The sequence below is a fragment of the Candidozyma duobushaemuli genome (assembly GCF_002926085.2).
Source record: "Candidozyma duobushaemuli strain B09383 chromosome Unknown A_B09383, whole genome shotgun sequence".
NCBI lineage: Eukaryota > Fungi > Ascomycota > Pichiomycetes > Serinales > Metschnikowiaceae > Candidozyma > Candidozyma duobushaemuli.
The window spans coordinates 2,622,067-2,643,347 of NW_020289901.1; the positions used below are offsets into that span (position 1 = coordinate 2,622,067).

The window sequence follows — 21,281 nt, forward strand, 5'->3', positions numbered from 1 at the left end:
TTCTAGCAGTTTTTGACTATCCCTTTTTTCTGGAAAGCTACGTTCCGGAATATTCCACTTTCAGTTTGAGCGAGCACATTACTCCAGAAAGACTAGCCTGTCCTGGGATGTGCCTCAACGAATTGATTTTCCTCAAACTTTACGACGATACTATGTTGCATAAGTACATTGAGGTAGTCAATGTTAATGTCGAGCTTCAAACGCAAGAAACACACAGAACTTCCGAAGGGAAACAGGTTTTAAAGACTCACAACAGGAATCTACAAAAGATGGAACCTAGAACACGATTTCACATGGTTAAAAGAAAAGGCAGGGACAGAGTATTACTAATTCCCGATGACTTAATCGATTGCGAAATTCCCGATGTTCCTCCCTCATTACTCTCGAACACCATGAATCGAGCTTATTCTGTGTGTGTAAGTGTAAAAGTGAAGAGTTCAGAGCAGAACACCTGCTACCATGCGTGCACTCTATTTGAATTGCCCATAGGAAAAAAAGGCGATCTTCTTTCTAAGGGCCAACCGCCGCCGTATCACACCATAGAAAGTGAGACTGAAGGGGGTAGTAGTTTTGAATCTGCTGAGGAGTCGCTCTGATTCCATGGAGGGCAAGTAAGAGCTGCAATGTCTCTTATTCAGATGGGGAACTTGAAGCAATGTGGTTAAAGCTGTAGTGGCCTGATTTAAAGATGAATCCGGAGGTACAATTACACGGGACACATTGGTACCTTTTTGTCGAGAACAAACAGCAGATCTAGTTGTATGGATTTAATGAGCATTGGGTTTTTGTTATTATTTTGTTTGTTGATTTCTGGGTATTCTGGTTTCCACTAACACTTCCGTACAATGCCTTCAGAGTGTGTTTGGGCCTTATGGTTGATTACTTCGATTTATACCCATTCAATTTATTCCGTTTTTCCAGCTATATGGTCCAAGGACTCTCGTTGTCTTCGTAGTTTCTGAAACAATATTCAGAAAGGGAGCCAATTGTGAGCCTCTCTGCTTGCCTTACACAATTTGCAGCCATTCAATGAGAAGCACCAAAGTGGTAATTCATTCAGGATTCTGCAGCACCGACGATTCCTAATACTTTAGCACCTCAAAAGCAAATACAATACTCATATTTTCAGATTAACAAATTTTCATACGATCTCACGGTAAAGCCCTTATCACTGGCAGGTAGCTTCTTATGACTGCAATAAAGCATATTCGGATATTCCCTTTCAGAACTCTACCCTCAGATCCTCAAACCAATTGAATCATTGTCAGCAAAACGGAGCGATCATCGGGAAGTTCGCCGTTAAAAAGCTGGTCATCATAATGCAGCTTCCTTCCTTCGCCGAAGCGCAACATAATTATTTTTTGGTGACGGTACTCTATCGCTTAAAAGGCCTCGTTCTCCCCTTCTTCTCCATTTCTCTCACGTATCAAAAAAATGAACACTATCTATCACATTGGCGAAAACACTTGCAACGATTTTGTTGCACTTGAAATAGAGAAAGATCCTTCAAACTATGTCTCTCACGACTCTTACACCTCATGGGTGAAGGGCAAGCAATGGAAAGCCACCATTCTCCGTTTGAGAGAATTGCCCAAAGCCGAAACAGATAGTTTATCTGCTATCAAGAACGCCAGAGAAATCGAAGGAGTTCAGGATTTTGGACAGGGCCCAAACATGAAAGACGGAAAAGTTCGTCTCTTGTCCTCTGTCATCAAACCAAACCAGCTTCTAATGATGCCCAATCCTAGTTGGACAAGAACGCATGTGTGGGAAATGCAATGTTTTCAGTCCATGGACGACAGGGTTCCTCTTGCGTTTGGCGTGACACACAAAGTCGAAAACAGAGAATACGAGTTTAACAATGATGGTGCCGTTTATCTTAAGATGATTGCATCGTACCGAACGAGCCTCTTCTCTGCCTCAGGACTCCTTAACGTCGTGTCTCCAGGAGCCAAGATTTCTGAATTTTTTAAAATCCGATTGAACCAAACCAATACTTATTTCTGTCGCTGCCAAGCAGAAGTTTCACTTAGGCGAGTGGTGGTTAATTTGAAAGAAACCACCAGATGCATTGTACCGCAGTTGAAAGGCTTTGGCATCCAGGAGAACACTCGAACAAGCACTCTAAGAGATAAGGAGTATAACAGTGCTTTCAACTTGTCCAACTTCAAACCCCAAGGTACCGTCTTTGTCGCTGATTTCACGAACGCCATGTACGACTGCAACCTTCCCAACATCGGACCCACGTTTCATTCGGAGACTTGCTCCAGAACCTATGCACTCGAAATCAAGATAACATGTGAATGTCACTCAGAAAACAGCTGTCGTTCGGAGTTTTCCACGCTTATAGATATCGATGTTGCAATCAACGACAGCAAATCAGGGATTCAGCCCCAAGACCAAGTCCAACAAAGGCAGGATGTTTTGTCACTTGAAAAGGTGAATTTATCCCCGTTCATAATGACCGATGTTGAATCTATAATGGCAAAACGGCTTCAACAGGTGCATTCCAACAGTTTCGGTTATCATGTAAGTGCCACCGCTATGGGCGATTCTGTCATGGTGATAAGCAGTGTTTTCCTTCCAGACGCTTTTTTGAAGAGAAAGAAGTCTTTTCTAGACTGGTGCTCTGGAAGTGAGAAGGAGAGTCTGGGGCTTCTGCTAGCTCCTTCTAAAGGAGCTTGGATAGTTGAGGAAGCTAGTCTGGGCAATACTGGCAAAGAAAACTTCCATCTCTCAAGATTTGCTACAGTATTTGAGGTTCCCTGGTTCACGGAATACTACAAGCTGAATGACCCGAGTTTCAACTTCAGCTATTGCAAGATCAAAGGAAGACAAGCCTCTCCCGGGAAGCTTCTCTACGAATTAATCACCCTCAAACTCCACCAAAGCACCCTGTTGAACGAATGCATTTACATAAAACGTATAAGGGTGGAGCTTCTACAACGAACAACTACAAAATCTGCCAAAGGGTATCAGGTAGCGAGGATGAAACACACCACGATCAAGGAGACGACCACCAAAACTCGATACCACATGGGTTCATCCAAAGGCAAATGGCGGGTTTTGCAACTTCCCGACAGCTTTCTTAACTGCAGAATCCCCGATGTTCCTCCTTCGGTTCTCTCGAATACCGTTCATCGAGCGTATAGCGTGTGCATTAGTATAAGGGTTCACCAAACGCAAGAAAAGACCGATCACAATTTGTCGACTTTTTTTTACATTCCCATTGGAAGAAAAGTGGATCTTGTTGCGGAAAGCCAGCCGCCGCCGTATACAGAGAGACGAGGGATCAAGAGTTTTGTTTCTGGAAAGGAGAAGTGATGATTGGGGATTAGTGGCAGAGTCAGTTTTGAAGCTAGGGCAATTTCAGATTCAAAAGGCCACCAGGTAATGCAATCCAATTATGAATAAGGTATTCAAAAAGAGGCATTATGCAAATTGCTAGTACGACTTGTTTTTAGTGATTCATAAATAAAAAAAAATGTTAAGTGTTTATCCCAATGGCACTGATTGTAGTCAAATTAACGAAGAACCTTCGATGCATATCATGAAGAAGAACTTCTCAGCTTCCTGGGGCTACCGGATGATCTGCATACCCTTTTTATCACTTCCATTCACTTTGACGCCACAAATTCCGTCTTTAGTATTAAGCGACAGTCTTAAACACTAGGGAAGCATGTACGTAAACTACGGTGTACGATTGTTCGAATTTGCAGCCACTAGAGTTTTCTATCATTTTTTGTCAGTCTCAAGCAGGCATAGTCACCTTCCGATTACGAGAACGCTATGATTCCATAATTGAACACATAAAGCGGGTTTTACGAACACAAATTGGTCTGGGTGCCTGGAAGCCGATAAGCGTACCACTGAGAACCAGCACCCAATGAATGACACATTACGTAAGCACAAGCCACCCCGAATGAGCCTGACACTTTTTTTCATTCTTTTTTGAAATCATAAATTTAATTGGATTATTGGATCTGAACTGAGGGACCGGTTCCTGAGTGCCCCGCTCGGCGCCGCTGGCCCCACCATCAATGACGTCACCGCGGCATCGATAACACCACCAGCAGAAACGACAAACTGTGGAAGGAAAAGTCAAGGCGGGCCGTCGGAAGCGCCCGTTCCGAAGAAGCTTCAGGGTCCGTCGACGAGAAAGCTTAAAAAGAAAAGAAAACAGCGAAAACCTAAAAGTCACCAAGGCATCCTGCTCACCTCTGCAATCCACAATTTCCACATTTTTCAGTTTTCAAGAAACCTCCCCCGTTCCTGGCCCGTTCCTGGCAACTTTCCACACTTTTTCCACGCCCAAAAACAGAGCCTTGTTCATCGAGCGCCGAATCCCGAAACAATGCTTCTTTAATTGCTACGCCCAGATGCACGGCGGGTCCAGACAAACGGGCGGAAGAAGCTTTTACGGGAAATGCAATACGAGGAAATTAAGCAAAAGGGAAAATGCTCAGGGGCAAAAAAAAAAAAAAAAAAAAGGTTCCTTGTGATTCAGCCGTTTTGTGGATGCTGGGCAGTGCCCGAAAATAACGCCGAGCGAAGAAAAGCAAGCTGACATTGACATGCCAAGCCGTCGAGACGATCCACGAATAAATGTCATTTAAAATTAACGAATCCACGATTCTTCAGCCTTTTTTGTCGCCTACCATTTTTGTCGCCTGCCATTTTTGCTGCCTTCCATCAAGCTTGATAGTGCTGATTCGGCTCCCCCACTAACGGCTGCGAAAACGCAATCGAGCCACAATTAGGCCACCGTTGGCGCAAGATGAGATGCTTTTTTGGACGCCCTGCGTAGCAAGAAAACGGCGAAACGAGGCCGCAAAACGGGGCCGCAAAACGAGGCCGGCGTTTTTTAATTCAAATTAGAAAGCCGCAGTGTGGCAGGATATCCACGAGGAATGTGATCGTAATGACGCATCCAGCCGCAGCTGGTTTCCAGAAGCCAGTGGGTGATAGCATTGTCGAACTCAACTAAATCCCAGAACATCTGTATTTCCCCAAATTATTAAAAATCACCTCATCATTCAAATGCAAATCGACTTTTAATTTCTTCGAAATTTCCCAAAATGGACAGCTATTGCATCTGTCCAGGCACAGAGGCCGGTGCAGACCATGCAGCAGATATAAAGAGAGGCATTCCCACCTCCAAAAAAAAAAACCCATGCTGCTGCTACTCGATAAAAAAGAAGAAGACTGGGAAAGGCTCTCCGAGGCGGAGGCGCCTGTGATCAACTACCAGAACTGCCTGTGGCAGAAAACAGCAGGGTTGCTTTTTTCAGAGTACATCTGCCTTGCCATCATGTCGTTCCCATGGAGTTACTCGGTTTTGGGTCTTGTTCCCGGCTTGATCATCACCGCTGGCATTTCCCTCATTTGCCTCTACACCGGTTGCATCATCACAGACTACTGCATCACGTACCCGGGAATCACGTCCGTGTGTGACGTGGGCCAGCATATCTTCTGGAACTCCAGAACAGTGTGGTACCTTACCGCCGTGGCGTTCATTTTGAACAACACCTTGATTCTGGCGCTCCACGTGCTCGTGGGAGCCAAGTACTTTAGCACAATCTCCGACAATTACGCCGGCCAGAGCGGCACCATCTGCCAGATTGTGTTTGCCGTGGTGAGTGCGGTCATTTGCTTCTTGTTTTCGCTTCCACGGACGTTTTCGTCCATGCTGGGCGTGGCGTACGTTTCCGCCATCACCATGTTTGTCTCGGTGGTGCTTTCCATGTCTTTTGCCGGAGTTCAGGACCATCCAGCCGGTTTTGATGGCACCCCAGTGGAATGGAACCTCTGGCCAGCCAAGGGAACCACCTACGTCCAGGGCATGTCCGCCATGTTGAACATTGTGTACACTTTTGTGGGCCAGATCACGTACCCTTCGTTTATCTCGCAGATGAAGCGGCCCAGGGACTTCAAGAAGGCCTTGTGGGTGGTGACGGTGTGCGAGTTAATCACTTTTGCGCTTGCCGGTCTGATTGTCTACGTTTACGTCGGCAACAAGTACATGACGGCGCCGGCATTTGGCTCTCTTGTGGGCAATTACAAGAAAATCGCCTACTCGTTTGCGCTCCCCACCATTCTCTTCTTGGGCTCCTTGTACTCGAACGTCACCTCCCAGTGGTTCTTCCTTATTATTTTCAAGGAGGGCGACAAGAACAGAGAGGACCACACCGTGCTCGGCTGGTCGGTGTGGATTGGCCTCAACGGGTTGATCTGGGTTGTGGCTTTCATTATCGCCGAAGTCATTCCGTTCTTTTCCGACTTGCTTTCGCTTATGTCGTCGCTTTTCGACTGCTGGTTCGGCTTTGTCTTTTGGGGCGTGGCGTACTTCCGCCTTAAAAAGCATCACAATCCTGGCGTGAGCTTTGTGGAGCTTTTTAAGACGTCGGTGTGGTGGGTCAAGCTCGAGTTCATTGCCAACGTCATTTTGATCATCATGGGTCTTTACATTCTCGGCCCGGGTCTTTATGCCACCATCCAGAGTATTGTCTTGTCGTACCAGTCGGGGTTGTACGGCCTGGTGTTTGAGTGCACCCCCAGCACAGTCTAGATATGTATATTAGAGGCGGATTGCGCCGTATAAGAAGGATTCTTTGTGAGCGGGCCGGTCCCGCCTTGTAATAATAGGTTATGGTGTGGAGCTGTGTAGGAAGAACAGTATCTTCTTTTGTTATATCTTGATGTGATGAAATGGACCAAAGCGAATGTCAAGAAAGTATACTTCTGTGAGTTGTTGAGATGAGCCATTCATCGGAGGGTTCCATGGAATCATTAGGTGACCAGACTTGCTGGAACATCGTAACCCTAGGGCAACTTAAAGGTTATCAATCTCGTGGAGCTTCCAAATTCACCAGGATCTGGATAGTTCAATGACTCAATAAGTTCTTATCAGACAACAGGTGCTTTTGACCGTCCCACTTAAACCAATGAGCATTTCATATGCCCTTTCAGGATCGAATCCACCCTTAGGATATGGTTTGCGTGTTTTTGTCCTCGAAAACTCATCATCTTCTCATCCCTTCTTAGTCTCCCTCCCTCTAATCAGATCCATCAAAGGTCAATGTGACAGGGCCATCGTTCACCAACTCCACGTCCATCATGGCGCCAAAAACACCGTCCTTGACACGCTCCTTGCCCAAAAGACCCCGACACGTCTCCACAAAACGGTCATACGTGGCCTTAGCCTCGTCTGCTTTCGCTGAAAGGTGCAAATCAGGCCTGGTGCCCTTTCTCATGTCGCCGTATAGCGTAAACTGGGACACGAGGAGCAATTCGTGGTCTGTGAGCTGGCGGAGACTGCGGGCCCACATCTTGCCGTTTTCGTCGTCGAAAATACGGAGATTCTCGATTTTCAGAGAGAACTTCTTGAATTCGTCCCAGACATCGCCTTTCTTGACTGCCACGAAAACCACCAAGCCTTTGCCAATAGACGAAACGACTTCGCCGTCGACAGTCACAGAGGCTCTTTTCACGCGCTGGATGACCGCTCTCATGGGGATATGTGGTGTTTTAGGAAAAAGAGTGTAGTTGATGTTGGATTTGATAGCGCGAATTGGAGGGTGGTGAAGTGGGGAGGGGACATTTGAAGTTATTTCAGTTTTTTTAATTCTGGGTTGTTGAGGGGTAGATTTTGGGAATTTATGCTTTTTGAGTGATTCACGGCTCTGGTGGTGGAATTGTATGGATGGTCTGTGGTATCTAATGGCTGCGAAATGCGCCAGTATATAGATAGGTGAAGAAGACCACCTTGATTTAGAAGGACAATAAAATATACCGTTTAGCTTTAAAGTTTGATTTTGATTAGGAAAGCATTGTACTGAGTTTTTGAAAAGCCTTTGGTTTCTTTCATAGATTTATTGCATCACAGTAGGTAGCTTATTGTTGAGGTGAAAAATCCAGTAACATATACAGATTGAGAGGTGAGGTAGACACCTCTATTTATTGATTATGAACCGAAAAAGGCTTTAATAAGGAGAACACGGCTTTGGAATCATAATGTCTATTGTACCTTCTTGTATTCCTAATTATTGCATCATAGTGAACTTATCTATAGAATTGAGGTGAAAAACTGTAGGTGAATACTCAGTAGGTGATTACTCATTAGGTGAAAAGCTCAGGTGAAATATTACAGACCTCAATTACTAGCAGTACTATCTAAATCTCAATTCTAATTCTCCGACGCTCCCCACTACACACACGTCTTTGCTATTTTATTAATATGAGTCTCTGCCTATCGAAGGCCAGCCAGCTTACTGGTAGGAAGCAATGGCGTTGACAAGCTGGGAGTTGGAGCCGCCGCCCTGCTGGAACTCCATCATGAAGTCCTCCAAAACGGCAAAAGCAGAGCAGATTCCAACAACAACAGCCACGGTCTTGCCGGAGGAACCGAGCAACTCTCCGGTAAGAGCCACAGCACTCAAAAGAACAGCACCGGTGGTGGCAGCACTGGAGACGGTTTTGGTCAACTCCCTGGCGACAGAAGCGTCTCTCTTACCTGCAATGACAATGCTCTGGTCCTTGAACTGTTTGGCGATATCCTTTGGAGAGGAGCCAGAGGAGAAAGCCCAGGTTCTAGCAAAAGAGACAGACAAAACCACCACGAGAGTAGAGAAAACCACGGCTCTGATTGGCGAGAAAGCAGACTCAACCACGGACGAAGGAGCGGTCAAGTAGAAGGCAATGCCGTTTTGGACCTTGCCGGACTCAGCGTAGGAGCCAACAATGGAAGCCACAAGAGGGTTCACTGGAGCCACAAACACGGAAACAAAGTAGAGGGTGATTTGGGCAGCGGCAAGCACGGAAAAGGCAAACAACACAGGCAAGGCACCGGTGTAGAACAAACGGAGAGGGTACACGTTAGCAGCACCTCTGGCTCTGTTGGATCTGACGGGAATCTCGAAACGGAAGTTCTGCAAGTAGATGGTGGTGAGGGCAGCAGCCAAAACAAGCAAAACGGAGCCGATGGTGGGGAAGTTGGGTCTGAAGAACAAGCCCACCAAGGAGGTCTTGATGGCACCGAAGTCCAAGGTCACGAGGGTTTTGGCCAAGGAGGTGACGACACCGTAGGTCTGAGGAGCCTCGCCAGGCGCAGCAGAGACCATTTCCAAACCGGCCACGTCTCTGACAAGGCCCGAAGCAGCGTGCAAAGCAATGAAGCACAACACACCAGAGCCAAAGCCGTAACCTTTGTCGATAACCTCAGAAATCAAGGTCAAAAAGAACGTGGTGCCGACCGTCTGCAAGAAAATCAACACGTAGGCGCCGTAGGGCGAGTTTTCGCCGCCGGGGGTGTAGTTCTTGATGACATTGTCGTAGTAGCCCAGGAAGAGCAAAGCCAAGGCGAAAACAGCGCCAAAGAAAACGGCCGTGACCTTCTGCGCCGTCTGGAACAACTCTCTGTCGTAAGCATAGTTGAAGTTGACCTTGAGCAACTTGCCAGCAGCAGCCAACTGCCAGATAAATCCAGAAAGCACCACAGGCAAAAGACCCAATTCCAACAAGGTGCCCTGCTCCATGGCGAAAAGCGGCCTCAAGGTGGAAAAAGGGTCGGCCATAGCCTGCGAGGCGTCCTTGACAAGCAGGTACGTGGGCAATTGGGCCAACACGAAGATGATGCCTGCTCCGATGGTGTAGATGACTTTTTCATCTAGAGAAATGGCTTCATCGGGGAATTCGATTTCCGGCACAAACGCCGTGAAGAACTTGGCCACGTCAAGAAGGCGGACTGCGGTTAGTGGCTGGTGGGGAGGTGGGGGGTTTGATACATACAAGTCATGGTGGATGGAGGAGAATTCGACGATGGACGATTGAGTAGGTGGGTGTGGTCACGTGACGTGGTGATTTTTCGGAGTTGGAGGGGCCGGGCTGCCCGGCGATTTGTGGGTTAGATTTTGGCGGATTTGAGGCTGTAGGGGGTGGAGGGTTTGTTATTTTGGTTGTTTTGGTGATTTTCTGGTTGTTTTTGTGTTTTTGGTGGGGTAGTTTTGGCGGTTTCGTACGGCTGCGAAACCAGCAAAGCAAGGCGTTCAAGGTGGGAGATTGTGGAGGTGGTAGTATAATAAGTTTGAATTTTATTTTGGATTCGTTTCTTGAGGTGACGGAAATGTGTGATTTTGGCTTTTTCTATTCAAAATCTTGTTTCATGGGTTTGGTGGTTGTCGACTCTGGGTGAAAAATTAGTCTGGTGACATCCGGCGAGAAGTGGAGAGGTAGATAGTGATGAGGAAAGGGTACTTATGAAATGGAAGAGGGTTAATGAAGAAAAGGAATTGAGGAAAAAACGGCAATTGAAGTTTATGAGAGCGAAACTTTTTATTATAGGTTGAGAAAGATGGACACTTGGGGATGCTGGTACCATTGGTCATATACCGCATTGAGGTACTGTAGCTTCCGAAAGCGTCAAGTAGCATTTGATAATTTCGTGATCTACTTGTGGATAAGCTTGTGGCTCAGTTGCTGACTAGGTATTAAAAAGTTGACCATGGTGTGTTTCCATGAAAAAGCAGGTATCATTTGATTGCACACGAGCATTACCAGAAAGCATCATTTGCAGAGGAAATCGAATTTTCACTACCGAAAGGTTTGAGCTTTTCATCCTTCTCTTCATTCAACACCTCAATTGAGCTTTTCATGACACGTTGGCTTTTTTTCAATGAAGCTCATGCTGAGAGCTTCCCACCACAATTGGTCACACACCTACAGGTATTTATATAATAAGCCTTTCAAATTGACAACTTCTGTTCAGACATGTACTGTATTTTTTTGCTGGTAGAGATCTCGAACTGCATTTTTTGGATTCCTGACCGTAACCTGTCCCTTTTAACTAAACGGCTTGGTGTAGGTGCACACGAGCTCTACCAGAAGACCCTTGTAAGAAGTGACCGCTGAATATCAGCAGATTTTTCAAGTCGTGTGAGCCTTTATGGCCTCAATGGGGCTTTGCTGGCCAAGACGGCTGCAAATGACAAAAAGGCTCCACTTCAGAATAACGCTAACCGAGAGCTTCCTATCTTTGGATCAATTGAACGCAGCCATCATCTGTCACCTCAATATTGAACGATGGGCATGAATGTCAGAAATTGAAGACTTTGGGATGAAATTTTCAATCCTACTGACCTGAAATCACCAAATTCAACACCCCATTCTCACCTCACAACTTCAAATCTCCACATCCTCTACAGAAATCTCCTCGTAATGCTTTTATTTTAACTAGACCTGATTCTTAGACCGTCAACCGGCTAGACCTGGAACTTCAACGCCATCTCGACAGCGGCAGCACCCCAGTCCTCTCCGTGGTTGTGCATCTTCCCCTCGATAAGACCAGCTCTGGCCTCGGCCTGCTCGTCAGAAAGACACGTCAAAACACCGAAAATCACAGGAAGGTTCAACTCAAAGTTGAGCTTCATCAATTGGTGGGTCACAGAGTCACAGATGTACTCAAAGTGCATGGTGGAGCCCTTGATCAAGACACCGATGGGGATCACAGCGTCCAATGGCTTGCCGAGCTTCTTCTGTTTGTCAACAAAGAGCTTGGTACCGTAAGGCAACTCGAAAGAGCCTGGAATGCTCTCCACGACGATGTTCTCCTCCAGAAGTCCAAACGACTTGAGTCTCTGGATAGCACCCTCGACCAACGCCGAGATGATCTTGGCATTCCAACGAGCGTGGAGAATACCAACTCTCAATTTGGAACCGTCGTACTTTTGGTCAACTTCACCGAGTCCTTTCACAGCCATTGTAGAAGATGGAGATGTGAAAGATGGGGGCGCAAGATTCTGGAATATATGTCGGGTGGGGATCACGTGCACTCGGTTGCAAAACCGCTCAGGACGCCGAAATCGGTGGTTTTTCCGGGCTTAGCTGCTATTCCTATTCGTCAAAGAAGACGATATTCTTTGAAGAATGGAAGCGTAGACTGGGCAGTTTGAATGGCTCGATTTTGCTATTTGCGATGGGCCTTTTTTGTAGCCGTGGGAATGGTTTTGAGCGAGTTCCCAATGGAAGCTTTGGAAGACGTGAGGATTTGACGATCGCAGATTAAGAGGTGAGAAGATCGACTAGATGGTGATGATTGACGATTGGGGAAGCGCAATCGGCGGAAATCTGTCGGGTTTTCCGAGGGGGGAGTCAAAGCCGAGGAGCTAGAGTGCATTCGTCAACGAAGACAGATTCACGTTGATGTGTTTGGGCTGTCAGGCCGTGGCGGCTTTTCGTCCATTAGTGCCCTGACAGCAATTGAGTTCCTTACAATTGAGCAATGATCTTCGAATCAACTAGCACTCTAGACTCAGGGCTTCTCGAGCCTCAGTGGATCCCATTCAAGACACTCTCAGAACGCAGTGATTCTGAATTCATCGAATCAGTGTCGAAACCGTCCTGCTAATTCAACTGCAATGCCAGTACACCCATAGTTGAGCAACTCAGCACCAAGTTGATCCCAATTAATGGCTTCGGGGACCTCCACTTGGGCCAACTCGTGCCCTTTATTCACCCCGCTTAGCTCTCGTCTAGGGTGATCGTTGGCGAGGCAGGAGCGTCGTTGGGCGCCGTGCCAGATGTGTTGAGCTTCAAGGACGGCTTGAAAAGCGTTCTTGTCACCGATCTCGAACGCTCCAAGGGCGGCGTGGGAGGCACGTCTCCCAGCTCAATGCCCAATTTTTTGAGGTCCAAGGCCTCGTAGTTGGGCGACGCTTTGGGCGATTTCTGAGGCTCGGGCTCCTTGTAGTCGCCAGAGGCATGGGCCGATCTGAATCTCTCCAAGGAGTGAGTGACATCAAGATCCTTGGTATCTTGTAAGTTGTCGGACAGCTTGGAGGTCTGCAAGAGGTTCTCCTGAAGCAGAAGTTTCGCTGTGGAGGGCAACCTGAGGTCGTTTTCGCCCGAAACGGCTTTTTGCAAGAAATCGTGGACAAACGACGCCGCCTCCTCGCTGTGCAAGATGATGACGATTCTGTTCAAGAACGGAAGATTCAGCCAGTGGGTGATGAGAGGCAAGAGATCAGGAAACTCGTCGCTCTGGAGGTTGAGCACGGCCAACTTGATCTGGTCGCTCACGGCGAGCTTGGAGTTCTGGCTGACGAAGTCCTGTTTTGTCAAGTTGGACACGATGACGGAGGTTTTGGACATTTCGACTGGAAAGGGTGGTGTGGCAAGTGGTGTGGCAATTGGTGATTCTGATGACCAGGTAGTTGTGGAATGGAGAAAACAGTAGTTGTTTTTCTGATAGGATGGATGTTTTGCGTAAGGCTAATCTCGACAAAGCACGCCTCTACTTTCTGGAAAATGGCTCCTTATATCAGCTTATATCCCGCTTATCGTGATTGGAGGCTGAGTGGCAGTAGGTAGTATAGGTTGCGAATCCGCACTGCCTATTTCGTGACAGAACCAGACACCACGCTTTGTGGCCGTAGGCGGAAAAAGAAATCCGGTGGTTGGTGAAGAATTAGTGGAGATTCAGTGAAGTTTGTGATTTTGTTTCAAGAAGCCAAAATCAAATGTCGCCGGTTTCCTCTGTGCGATGAGATCCGGCAAGATGAGGCTCAGATCCGCAGCCTCGTCAGGACACAGACCGACGTAGACTAATTGGATTTATGAATTTAAGATTTATTTGATTTCTTCACCTGGTTTCTTCACTTGGCTCAATTGGGTTGCCAAATCGGAAACCAAAATTTCACTGCAACTCGGCTATCGAGCTATTTGGGTATGCGGCCTAAGAGGCACAGCTTGGCTGCAAAGAAGCGAAGGAGCCGCAGCAATGGCGATGCTGGGACGAGGTGGACAGAAAACGGGAGGCTGAGGCGGCGGCGACGGGGTGGGTTTTTGTAGACGGCGCCGAAACGGACACTTCGACGGGGTGAAGGTGGAGGATTTGCAGCCGTGGGGGATTGACCCATGGAAAGAGATCGAACTAAATATGTCTTTGGTTAACAGTTAGTTCGCTGGTTGTTCAAATCGATAGTAAGCTGCAAGAATCTCATAAACTGATTCGGATAGGCGTCGTTAGATAGACGAATTGACACACACTGACCACTGCACCGAAGGGTTTGGTCAGTTTTGTCATCGGATGGCGGCTCGTAAGTTGAGATGTCTAATGCAATATCTTGGAGCAAAAACGCTAGATCTCCTCAAGTGACCTTTGCGTCCCGTCACACAGTTAAGAACGCATCTGTTGAAAAGAGCAGGAGTTCACTTGCATTATTTCCATGGCCAACATCGCTGAGTGTGAAGACCACATGTAAATTGGTGCTCGCTTCGGTGAACCAGGCGTAAAGCTCATCTTCGCTATCCAAGAGCCCCTTCCCTGTATACTCATTCTTCCCCTTCAAGTAAGCCTGGTACCTCTCAAGTAAGGTGTTCATCCGCTGGATGAAGGCTGTCTCGAGCAGGCTCGATTCATCTTTAAGCTCTCTTGAGGCAGGCAAAGAGGACTTGCCCAAGCTGCTTCTAAAAATCTTGAATCGAATATCCTCTGTGGACCCTCATTTGAACTTTGATACCATTCATCTACGCCACAAATTTCGTGAGTGTTGATTCACCACTCGAAGAAGGACCGACCAAAATCATGTGTCCCTGGTGCTGCCTTGAAACTCTGTCGATTCTCAAAATATGATCGAGCATATCGAAGGGAACTAAAGCGGTTGTAAGTACCGAGAGCTTCCTCAGTTTGAACGTACATATAGCAAAGCTTATCGGTATAAGGTGGGGGAGTCACAGCACGATGTAGAAGACTTCTTGCATGGATGACATTCCGATGAAGAAGTTCCCTTTCCACGTAACGAACCCTTGAGTGTGTTGGACATTGACTTGAAGGGGTCTTTCCAAAATAGACCTGGCTCCCTTAAAGTCATGATTCCATTTGGCATACCGTATCCATTGGCCATAATTTAGACGATTTTTGTTCGTTGATGATGGAGGTGGGGGATTGACTCGTCGATAGTTAAATTAATGGAATTTTATGGAGGTGGGGAATTGACTTTGGATCAATAGTTAAATTTATGGAATTTTGGGATAGTGGGGATTGAGATGTAATGATATGATGACAGTGGATGAAATCATCAAGAATACGTAACGACGGAGATTTAGTCCTTCAGCTTCTGGGAATGTTTCGCTAGCAAGGCGAGCATATGGAGAAGAAGGCATGTGCTCATTATCTGCCACCAAACAGTATGTTTCTCGACTGCAAGGTTGTAGCAGATCTTTTTGAAACCAGTCAGCGACGACAAATCTTTTCTCTTGAATGGCTTCAAGGTGGATAAGGATGGACGGTTGCAGGGTGAAGTAGGTTTTTCTTCATTGTTGGAGAAGTAGTGGAAATGTAATGGTTGTGCTTTGGGTTGTTGCAAGTGGAGGTGGAGTATACTCACTGCTGATTGATAGACCATCTAGTCGAATGCAACGGGGTGGGGCTTTTCCTGCTTCGTGGAGACATAAAAAGCATATTTCAGCCTTTTCAGTAATAAGTTTTGAATATCGAGAGATTAGCCGTGTCAGCTGGCGGCACTCATTGGAGGTGCCTCACCATTCCAGACCGTAGGCTTCTTTTGTCACGTAAGGATCACGCTCTTCACAGGTATTCGACTCAACTCTTTCAGAAGTAGCTCGTTTGAACATTGAAAGCCAACGCGTGAATCTGCTTTCAATGCTTCGATTCCTGGTACTCCGTCCTCGATTGGTACTTTTCACAGACATCATGAGGACCATGGCTCGGAGGAATAACAGAGCAAACAGCCAAATTCATGGAATAGTGGCAGCTGGTTTTAGCTTATTAATTTCCTCGTCTGGGCCAATCCTGCCGTGTTTTCGTTCGAATTCTTAGACCGGTGTATGACGGCTCTGCCAAGCGAAGCACCTCTGCTCACGTCATAGCCGAAGAATAGGCACAATTGGGGTGTTGAAAAGACGACGATTCCCACAATCTGAAAAGATTTTCCCAAAATGAAGAAAGTCTTCATGGAGGGTGAGCTTAATGTGACTTCTCCACTTTGGGTATCCGAGATGTGCCGATTGTGAATACGACAAAACTTCCCGAAGCAGATTATCCTAGTATTGACCAAAATAGCCAATAAGAGTTATGTGAAGTGCCAAAGGTCTTCATCTTATCTTCTCAATTGCTGTAGTGCTGGAAACTAGCCGAGATGTCTCGGTGATCTCGGTTCACCTCAGTCATCCCAGCCGGTCACCTGAAATCCACTCAGATCATGACAATATTCAAGAATGTTTTGAATTTTTCCAAAATCTCTCAAAAGCCTCCCACAACCTATCAACCGTATTACCCTCCCAAATCAAAGTACAAATCGTAATGCAACGCACACTTCGGGTTGAACCTGGCCTTACAAAAAGCACACCGGCTGGCTCCATCGCTATACTCCCCAAAAGTCAACTCCTTCTTGCAATTCCCACACAACACCACCAGCTCCTTCTCCAACTCATCTTTCCTCCATCTCTTGGTCTCATGCCTTCTCACCTCGTCATGGCACTGGAAACACGGAAAGTAGAGCCCACAGCACTTGAACTTGATGGCGATAATGTCAACGTCACTATGGTAGTGGGTGCATCGTGTGAAGGAATCTACAACAGCGCCGTGGACGGAGACCATGGAAGAAGGAGTAGTAGTGAAGCCGTGGTGATGGAAATCGCGATGACTCTGAGTCACCCTAGGCAGGCGGTGGTGGAGGTTGATAGCGAAAAAGAGAAAGATGCTTATATTGGGAGATTCATAAAAGAAATAATTGTGTAGTTTGAATTTGTGTGTATTTTGGCTTTTTGTATATTTTGATTGGGTATGGGTGGTTAGTGGTTTGTAGTGCTGCAGTTGGTGCACTTTTTGCAACCGGTGCGAGTTGTATAAGGGCATGTTTTGTGGAGTGAGTGCAGATATTTAGAAATTCCAAGTATTCAAAAGCGGTGATGTTCGTAAAAGACAAGAAATGGAGAAATAAGGCGATTATATAATCTAATAGTATGTGAGGGAGATCATCAGTTTTCATCTTATTGAGGTTAGCGTATAGAAACCAAGCAAGGTGCATTCAGACCAGGCTACCTCAATTAGCTTGAAGCCAGTGATATGTGGCAGAATCAGGGAAAAGTGAACCTCGTCACTTGCCTCCTACGGCATTGAGTCTGCTCTAAAAGGAAAACCAAAAAAAGGCTATCCCTACCACCTTGAACCCAAGATTTGTTCAAGTACAACTTGTACTTTTTTTTTTTTTTTTGATGAAGACGTTGATTGAAGGTCGCTTCGGGATCGGTGTCACTCACCTAATCCTCAGCTTTAAAAGCTTTAAACTGAGATTATATAGTAAAAGCTTCTGTCAAGTTACCCAATACCAGAGTGGCTATGACTTCCTACCTTGTTCTTGTCAGTTGGGGTGGATAGCGAGCGACAATGTATCGTGGAGAGTTTTGCAATTCACATTATGTCATCGATCCGTCGGCGAAACCAATTCCATTGCCCTTTTCAAGTGCTGGGGCAGAAGGGAATTATGTGGTTCGTCTTGGAGTTCTAAAACTCTCCTTAGACCAGTGCGTGTATCTCACGATTTTGACAAACCAATCAAGACGTCTCAAATTATGTAGTGTCATCCGGAGCTAGCATTAAGTTAAATGCAGCAATCCTAGCTCATGCCACTGTACATCAAGTTTAGCCTTCCATAAACTTCACCAAAACAGCGAGTGTGAAAATCGTGCTGGGTCATTAATTGAGCAACCAATTGCCTCTCCACAACTGGCATCCATCTTCACTCAATTCTCTGAGACGGCTTGGCACAATAAATCCGGTCACCAGTAGATTCAAGTGGTAGAGCAAGTACCCGTAAAAGTGACCAATTGGGGGCAAACAAAATCAAATTTTAAGAGCTCCAGGAAATAGGAGCTAGGCTTTTCAAAAATCTCTCAAATTCCATAAATCTGCTCTTTTTTCCCTTTTCACATTGACATCAAAAGGCGGTGCCCCGCCTACATTCACCACTAAGGCCAAGGCTATAGTATAGACGCACCTGAGCCACCGGTATCTTTGTTGAATGCACGCTGCATCGGAAGCCAAGGCCCGGGAGGCCGACCATTGAAGCATAAGCATTGAAGAAAAGAAGATCTTGCTTGAATAACTTTAAACCTCAGATGGTGAAGATCCAGGTTTGGCGACGCACAGGTGACACATACATTAGGGTGCATCAGTAATGCATCCGCCAACGAGATGTTTTTAGAATTTGTAAAACTGAATGACTTGGATATATTAAAGATCTGTGAAACCGAAGGACTTATTTGCTCTTAGTTTGACTTTTCATGTGCAAGGACTTGGGTATCTCCGAATTGTACATCTTTTTTGAACTCTTAGCTTCTCTTCATGTAGGTCCGGTGATGGAACATGCGTACTCCGAGATGCACCCAATGAGACCACAGATATTATGAACCATACGGTCGAGGATTATGAAACAATACATTGCAATAATGTGAATAATAAAAAAAAACCTTTCTATCAGAAAACCTATCAAAAAACCACTAATTCCAAATGTCACCGGAGATAGTATCGGTGGATTTGCAACCGCTCCGGGTCCTGCACTGCCAATGTGGGGAACACCAAATCACAGGGCTCGGAGTTGGAGAGTACATAAATAGAGACGATCCCGTCAGCATTCCAAACCAATTAATCAATTTTTGAATATGACGTTACTCGACTCCTCGGCGTGGATGCGGCTGGACCGGATCCTCGTGGTGGTGCTTTTCTTGGTGGTTGCAAAATGGACCTTGCAGTACTTCAGACATCGCCAACTCGCCAGAAAATGGAACACGGAACCAGTCAAAAACCACAAGCTGTTTTTGCAGACGGTGCCCGAGATTTTTAGTCACCAGAAGGACACCGCCCTGGGCTTCCTCTTGGAACGGATGTTTTCTCGTTTTGAGTCGTCCAACTCTGACACTTTGTCGCTTTCCATTCCTGCCAGTTCAGGCACGTTGATGATCACCATGAACCCGGAGAACATGAAGGCGATGCTCCTGACGCAGTTTTCCGATTTCAGCATTGGCGTGAGAAAACAGGCGTTCGGGCCGCTTTTGGGAAACGGAATCTTTGCATCTGAGGGTCAGCACTGGAAACACTCCAGGACGTTGTTGAAACCACAATTTGTCAGGGAGCAGATTTCCCACGTCAAGATGCTCGAGCCGCACGTCCAGATGCTAGCCAGGCACATCCACAAAAACAAGGGCTTCTTCGATATCCAGCTGTTGTTCCACCGGTTCACTTTGGACGCTGGAACCCAATTTCTTTTCGGTGAGAGTGTCAATGACTTGAGAGATGAGACAATCGGGTTTGATCCACAGGAAAACTACATTGAGGGAAGGGACGAGTTCAATTCCGCCTTGACGTTTGTCCAGTCGTATATGATCAAGAGACTGGCCCTCTTTGATTTTTATTGGATCGCCAACAACAAGAAGTTCCGCAAGAGTGTCAGAGACATCCACAGCTACACCGACAACTTTGTCAACAGAGCGTTGGAGCTTAAGCCCGAGGAAATCGAGGCTAGGTCCAGAGAGGGATACACGTTTTTGTATGAATTGGTCAAGGACACCAGAAACCCAGTGGATATCAGAGACCAGCTTTTGAACATCATGCTTGCAGGCCGTTCCACAACAGCATCACTTCTCCTGACGGCCATGTCGGAACTTTCCAGGAACCCAGAAGTGTGGAAGAAGCTCAGGGAAGAGGTGCTCATGCAGTTTGGAACAGGAGAATCTCCCGAAGAGCTCGATAGTATCACCTTTGAGTCTCTCAAAAAGTGCAACTACCTCAAATGGGTGATCAACGAGACCCTTCGTGTATATCCTCCGGTTTCGCTGAATCTTCGAGAGGCCTTGAAGGACACAACGTTGCCCAGTGGCGGTGGTAAAGACGGAAACGCTCCAATATTTGTGCCCAAGGGCTCGAGGGTCATTTTCCTGATCTACTCTGTTCAGCGTCTGAAGAAGCACTACGGTGAAGATGCAGACGTATTCAGACCCGAGCGGTGGGCCGATCTCAACCGCATTGGGTGGGCCTTTATGCCATTTGGAAGCGGTCCAAGAATTTGCCTTGGTCAGCAGTTTGCTCTTACGGAAGCTCTGTATGTGCTTGTCAGATTGGTTCAGATGTTTGAGACATTGGAAGGTGACGGCAGTCCTTATCCTGCAAAGAAGGAGGCCAATGCTACGTTACGGTATATGGATGGTGTCAATGTGAAGATGTATTAACGGGAATATACGATATGGAAGGTGCCAGTGTAGGGAGTACATAGGTTGATACAAGGAGGGGGATTACCTTTTGAAATTGGGAGGTACTGATATTCTAACTTTAAGTGTTGGCTCTGTCAAATCCAAACAATGAATGAACGGTTGCTATGTGTTACTGCCGTTTGACTGAAGCTTGTCGTATACCATGTCATGAATGTCGACTTATACTGAAAAATAGAATGTTCAACCAAACCTCCTAAGTACATTAACATTGATCTAGCACTGCTTTTTCAAGCAGTTTTAATATTTTGATTCGAAAACCCGACATTTTTGGAATTTCAAAATCCCATATCCCACCCATACTAATTGGTCCACCGCTATCACCGAAATCAAACACAGCCGAAACCCAGTATTCAACAAATTCCTCGCCAAAACAACATGTTTTCTACTTCGACTTGCAAAATCGAAAAACTACCAAAATTCATCCCAAATCTCCAAATAACATCCCTTCCTCCCACTACTGAAACAAATCAGATTCAGCCTCTGTCTCACCTTCAGCCACTTTTCAGCCCTGCTTTTCGCAGCCAATCCCAGCTTCTGCCTCAACCTTTGAAACATCGTAAAAAAGCATTTTCCTTTCAAATCGAAAAATCCATTTCCTTCAAACAAAAATTCCCAAAACTCTCAAAATCCCCAACCCTCAAAGCCCCTCTTTGGCGTTGCAAATGGTAGCAAACCTCCCGCCTGGTACCCTCATCTGTTAGGCGCTGCACTGGACGCGAAGAAAAACAAACAAACACTACGGTGCTACACACCCATTGCGGGCGACACACACCTCGTATAACAAAATAACCTGCTTCATCGTGCTCTCCACAATTCCAGCTTTCGATCCATATAAATTTCACCCGCTAACCCCTCCATTTCGTAAAAACATTCTCTCGATGTCGGGGGTACTGCACACAGCCCAAAGCCCCCAGGAGCCTGTTGTTTGTTTTGTGTGAGCTGCTCAACCACAAGGTCCTACGTTCTTTCTGGTCAAAACCCCAAAACCCCCTATTTGGAGC

The 21,281-nt window shown here is 46.4% G+C and overlaps 7 protein-coding genes across 7 annotated transcripts; 3 read left to right on the top strand and 4 right to left on the bottom strand. All coding sequences in view use genetic code 12, as the record gives it.

Annotated features, from left to right (window-relative positions):
- Window positions 1-1,434: 1,434 nt before the first annotated feature.
- CXQ87_001198 (uncharacterized protein) lies at window positions 1,435-3,324 on the top strand (the record flags this gene model as incomplete). Its single annotated transcript, XM_025479745.1, has 3 exons — window positions 1,435-1,938; window positions 2,083-2,979; window positions 3,298-3,324. 3 exons carry the CDS (start codon window positions 1,435-1,437, stop codon window positions 3,322-3,324), a joined length of 1,428 nt encoding a protein of 475 aa, XP_025339218.1.
- A 1,849-nt stretch (window positions 3,325-5,173) lies between these two features.
- CXQ87_001199 (uncharacterized protein) lies at window positions 5,174-6,568 on the top strand (the record flags this gene model as incomplete). Its single annotated transcript, XM_025479746.1, has 1 exon — window positions 5,174-6,568. The coding sequence occupies one exon, from the start codon at window positions 5,174-5,176 to the stop codon at window positions 6,566-6,568; it is 1,395 nt and encodes a 464-aa protein (XP_025339219.1).
- A 487-nt stretch (window positions 6,569-7,055) lies between these two features.
- Window positions 7,056-7,511, bottom strand: CXQ87_001200 (D-aminoacyl-tRNA deacylase; the record flags this gene model as incomplete). Its single annotated transcript, XM_025479747.1, has 1 exon — window positions 7,056-7,511. One exon carries the CDS (start codon window positions 7,509-7,511, stop codon window positions 7,056-7,058), a length of 456 nt encoding a protein of 151 aa, XP_025339220.1.
- Window positions 7,512-8,267: 756 nt separating this feature from the next.
- On the bottom strand, window positions 8,268-9,793 carry SSH1 (Ssh1p; the record flags this gene model as incomplete). Its single annotated transcript, XM_025479748.1, has 2 exons — window positions 8,268-9,742; window positions 9,787-9,793. The coding sequence occupies 2 exons, from the start codon at window positions 9,791-9,793 to the stop codon at window positions 8,268-8,270; spliced, it is 1,482 nt and encodes a 493-aa protein (XP_025339221.1).
- Window positions 9,794-11,255: 1,462 nt separating this feature from the next.
- Window positions 11,256-11,753, bottom strand: RIB4 (lumazine synthase; the record flags this gene model as incomplete). The annotated part of the gene is made up of 1 exon (XM_025479749.1): window positions 11,256-11,753. The coding sequence occupies one exon, from the start codon at window positions 11,751-11,753 to the stop codon at window positions 11,256-11,258; it is 498 nt and encodes a 165-aa protein (XP_025339222.1).
- A 760-nt stretch (window positions 11,754-12,513) lies between these two features.
- Window positions 12,514-13,143, bottom strand: CXQ87_001203 (uncharacterized protein; the record flags this gene model as incomplete). Its single annotated transcript, XM_025479750.1, has 1 exon — window positions 12,514-13,143. The coding sequence occupies one exon, from the start codon at window positions 13,141-13,143 to the stop codon at window positions 12,514-12,516; it is 630 nt and encodes a 209-aa protein (XP_025339223.1).
- Window positions 13,144-18,675: 5,532 nt separating this feature from the next.
- Window positions 18,676-20,238, top strand: CXQ87_001204 (cytochrome P450; the record flags this gene model as incomplete). Its single annotated transcript, XM_025479751.1, has 1 exon — window positions 18,676-20,238. The coding sequence occupies one exon, from the start codon at window positions 18,676-18,678 to the stop codon at window positions 20,236-20,238; it is 1,563 nt and encodes a 520-aa protein (XP_025339224.1).
- Between the last annotated feature and the right edge of the window lie 1,043 nt (window positions 20,239-21,281).